Source organism: Homarus americanus, unplaced genomic scaffold (genome assembly GCF_018991925.1).
Source record: "Homarus americanus isolate GMGI-L3 unplaced genomic scaffold, GMGI_Hamer_2.0 scaffold50281, whole genome shotgun sequence".
Lineage (NCBI taxonomy): Eukaryota > Metazoa > Arthropoda > Malacostraca > Decapoda > Nephropidae > Homarus > Homarus americanus.
This window is the reverse complement of record NW_024742338.1, coordinates 4,245,631-4,250,604: the sequence shown is the minus strand read 5'-3', so window position 1 is coordinate 4,250,604 and position 4,974 is coordinate 4,245,631. Positions and strand designations below refer to the sequence as shown.

General features: G+C 43.1%; 1 protein-coding gene across 1 annotated transcript in view; it reads right to left on the bottom strand.

Moving 5' to 3' along the window:
• Positions 1-2,790: 2,790 nt before the first annotated feature.
• LOC121876839 overlaps positions 2,791-4,974 on the bottom strand; it is a 15,712-nt gene continuing 13,528 nt past the window's right edge. Inside the window, exon 3 of the mRNA XM_042382287.1 lies at positions 2,791-4,258. Coding sequence (XP_042238221.1) covers positions 4,067-4,258 — 192 coding nt within the window. The 3' untranslated portion in view covers positions 2,791-4,066. The remainder of the gene's footprint in view (positions 4,259-4,974) is intronic.

Below are 4,974 nucleotides of genomic sequence, written 5' to 3'. Positions count from 1 at the left end.
TTCCTATCATTCATGATCTCATCACTGTCGCTTCCTTCACTTTTCTTCGCCTCCTCTCGCCTCCTCTTCTTTTCTTTCTTACTAATCACTTCTTGAAAATTGTCTATCACTTCTATTGCTGTTGGCCGCGGATTGTCTGCTTCTGATTCACTACTTGAAAGCCTCAGGTCGTCTTCTAAGTTGTTCAGTAGGGCAATCTTTTCTACTTTAGCCAAAGCCTTCATAGGTTTCTGCCCACCACTCTCCCCAGGCATTGTGCAATGCTTGTGTTCGGTCACAGGCGAGATGGAGAAACAACGACGTCACTACCACGTCATTCAACGTCACGCTCTTCGCACTGCGCATGCGCAGATACGAAAATAACCGACCAGAGGGTCCAGGCAGGAAGTCCAGATATTTTATCTAAAATATTGTCTAAGTCCAACAACTATAAATTTCACAAGCGACACTGTGCTTACAACTGGGCTCCACTTTAGTTCTCTAAACAGACTGAAGGTAGTCGTCTCACTAAATTCATCAGAATTGGGAATTGTAGGGAGAGCTCACTCACAGCCTTTGTTGACGTTTCACGGTGCGCATGTCGAATCATGAAATGCAGCATGAATATAGACAATATCAGGTACACGTAGGTCATACAGTTCCCTGCAAGGAAGATACAGAGAGGAACTAGTTCTTGTATAGACTCCCAGTTGATCCTTAGTAATGCACAAGCTCTCCTACAGATGTGGCGACCGTCAGGAGCGCGTCGTCTGTTGCTTCCCTTCCTGACGTCACGCGTAGGATGGTCCCTGGCGGTGGTGAGTCACTGGCGGTGGTGAGTCCCTGGCGGCAGGTGAGTCCCTGGCGGTGGTGAGTCACTGGCGGTGGTGAGTCCCTGGCGGTGGTGAGTCACTGGCGGTGGTGAGTCCCTGGCGGTGGTGAGTCACTGGCGGCAGGTGAGTCCCTGGCGGTGGTGAGTCACTGGCGGCAGGTGAGTCCCTGGCGGTGGTGAGTCACTGGCGGCAGGTGAGTCCCTGGCGGTGGTGAGTCCCTGGCGGCAGGTGAGTCACTGGCGGCAGGTGAGGATCACGGGTGTAAGGTGTGCGGGAAACGCGAGATGAATAACAGAAAATATATATCTTCCTTGTTTTCCTGTGTGCCTTGACAGTACAGATAAACAAACAACAATGGTAAACAGTAAGACAACTTGACCTAGGGTAGCCGACAAAACTGTCAGCTGCTTATTTCCATGAGGGTCCTTTGCTTAGGCTTACTCTTGGTCTTTAATCAGTAATATTATGTCCACAGGAGAAGTGGTGAAAGTTTATTTGATAGCATTCAACAAGCATTACATCGCTCTATCATGGACTATCCGAGGCTGGCGGATCACCACCTCTGTGGTTTAATAATAAACAAACTCACTCTTCTCTTGCTGTAGTTTCATCTATTATGTATTTCTTTATTTTACCTTTGAATTGTTTAATTTTATAACTAGTTTTGATGTGGTCCGGTAGATTGTTCCAGTCTGTTTTAACAGTAAAGAAGAACGTATTTTTCACTTGACTACGGACACAGGTAGTAGGCAGCTGCCAAACAGGGAGGTACTACCGTCTGGGAAGATATTGGAAGCATAATGTGTTGTCTGGTGGTAGACCCTGCTGCTATATGGCATCACGAAAATTGTGACCAAGTCCCAGGTTACTGATCTGAATTTCTGCTTCATTTACACACAATTACAAGGTTTCAATTGTTTCTCTTATTATTGACAACACAACATATATACAGTATATTGTTTCTCATTTTTTTTTTAATTTTTTTTTCTTTATTATTATTATTATTATTATTATTATTATTATTATTATTATTATTATTATTATTGTTACTGTGGTATTATTATTATTAATTTATTATTTTATTTAAATTTTTTATATTTTTTATTATAGAATTTATTTACTATGAATTATTATTATTATTATATTTTCACCCCCCAGGCCCCGGTGTGGGTCAGTGACCTGTGCCCGGGTGGGCTGATCCCTGTAAAAAAAAGAAAAAAGAAAAAGTACCATAACATTGTGCTGACGCCCTCTAGTGCCCTGCTGGGTCATATCCCTAGTCCTTACACAGTTCGTTATTAGATACTCTGGCCACAGTCCATAGAAAACCCAGTAAGCGGGACTCAGCCACACTTAACATGTTCAGTGATTGAAGAACTCGGTGACCAACGTGATCTCTTGTGTTCACGGCAACAATGAGCCTCACAACCTGGTTCTTAATAATTTGGAGCTTGGATATTAACTTCTGTCTTAGGGCAGAGTACATGACCTTTTTCTTACTCACAAAATTAATTTGACTTAAACTGATAAATAGATTAAACAAGACCAAATTAATTTATCTGTTATACTTTATTTAGTGTCACAATACTAATCAGGTTACAAGTGAGAGCCCTCCCTCACCCACCCCAGATTTACATATGACGTGGCTGTACTCTCTCCACCCCTCCGCAGTCTGTCGGGGAGAGAAGCTGCAGTATTGTTGCCGTAAACACTGTCACTCATCCTTCATGTGTTAGGGAAGTGGCTGTGGTGTTGGTCCGACTCCCACGACCTGACGATGGTTCCCCAGCACACGCCCTTTGCTCGGCCACTCCAGATGGTGTGTGTCTGGCCCAGTAAGTCATTCCTTATCCCTCCAACAACTGTTTCCTCACACACTACAGCGGGCGGCGAGTTGAAGGATGACTTTTCGTTATTATTATTTTATTTTTCGTGAATAAATTAAAACAAACGTTACCAGGATATTGAAAGCCTCTTGTGTCATATAACATTAAAGATTTATTTTATAAAACTTAATTCTGATCAGAAGTATAGAATATACATAATTATATATATAAATTGATCAATAAATAGAATTCCATTATATTGTAAATCCTGCTGTGGAATAAGACATCGCTGATTGGTTAACCTTGAGAACGTAAAGTAAATATTTAACCAATTAGATTAGAGAACGTAGCTCAAACAGGAAGACTCATACAATAATACAATAACACCTTTAACATATAAACACCAGTAAGATAATACAGAAAACAAAAATATTATAGACATTTTTTTTCTTTTAATATTCGGAGATGATCATCGAAATCTATCAAAAGAGACAGTGAAGTGACGGAACTGCTGTGGTTGTATTTCACCAGTTCTCAACATCGTATCACCATTCAAACTCTCAATGGAATGATAAATATGAATGACGTTTTATTTTAACAATGTCTTGGATCAATTAATAGCACACCTGAACATTTATGACATTTATGAATAATATTAAAACGGGATTTGATGTTATTACGAAGTTTACAGTTAAGGGAAATAGTGTACAGGGGATAAGCTGTAAACTGTAGTGGTAGTAGTAATAGTGGTAGTAGTAGTAGTAGCAATGATGGTGGTAGTGGTGTTGATGGTAGTTGTAGTAGTGGTGTTGGTAGTAGTGTGGTGGTGGTGGTGGTGGTCGTGATGGTTGTTGTGGTGATAGTTGTTGTGGTGATGGTAATAGTGGTGGTGGTAGTTGCGGTGATGGTAGTTGTGGTGATGGTAGCAGTAGTAGTGGTTGTAGTGGTGATGGTAGTAAGGATGGTGTACACTTAACCCCGTTTGTATGTCTCACACACCACAATTATGGCTGTAAGTGACCTCGTATGACAGTACCTTGACAGCGTACCTGGACTGGTCGACAGTACCTTGACATGCCAGAGGGGTTTCCAACATGCTGAGGAAACCTTGAGGACAAACAACTGAGGATTCCTTTTTGATTATGAAGCCTAGACCAAAAAAATATCCAATTTATAAAATGCAGGGAGGCTTAGTGTGCTCACGAAGCCTCTGTGTGAATTATGAAGCCTTCAGACAATATAAGAAGCCTTCAAATGACTTAGGAGGCCTCGATATGACTTAGGAAACCTCCATATGGCACAGGAAGCCTCCATATGGCACAGGAAGCCTCCATATTGCACAGGAAGCCTCAATATTGCACAGGAAGCCTCAATATGGCACAAGTAGCCTCTCATTTCCGTATTCCTTTACCGTAGCAGCAGAGTTCCTTAAACACTCCCGTATTTACTGTTGTTTGTTCCTGGTAACCTCGGCTGAGTCCAGATGTATCCTGAGGCCATCACACTACAGTAGGCGTTGTAGTACTTGCCAGGGGAACGGCAGGAGGACCAGCGGGGACACCTACACCTGAACTCCATCTGAAACTCCTCCTTGCAGATTTCGTTCCACCAGCAGGTTCTCTGACGAAGGTGGGAGAGAGTGAGAGAGAGACAAACTTTAGGAGGGAATGAAAGAGGATGTGCTAGATGTGTATGTATGAGAGAGAGAGAGAGAGAGAGAGAGAGAGAGAGAGAGAGATTACCTTCCACTTGGAGGAGTATGTTGTGGATGATGAACTGCTCCACACTTCATTATCACTCCACCCATTACTCACTCCCCCACCACCCACACCCACCCATGACCACCCTCCTTCCACACCCATATCCATCACCCACCCATGACCACCCTCCATCACCCACACCCACCCATGACCACCCTCCATCCACACCCTCCATCACCCACACCCACCCATGACCACCCTCCATCCACACCCTCCATCACCCACACCCACCCATGACCACCCTCCATCCACACCCACATCCATCACCCACACATGACCTTCATCCACTTCACTCACGATCCACCCACCTTCCTCATCCACCAAATTGTATCCCTCATCCACTGACTGACTGACTGAGGATAGACAAGTAGAGGCCAGGACTGATAGATGGTTGGCTGGATAGATCGATAAATTGATGGATAGACAAATCAATTAATACAGAAATCAATAGAAATACACACAGATATACATACACACATACATACGTCTCTTATACGCACACAGATACATTGTTAACGTCTCCTATACACACACACATATATGCACAAGCACACTCCCTATACACACACACACACC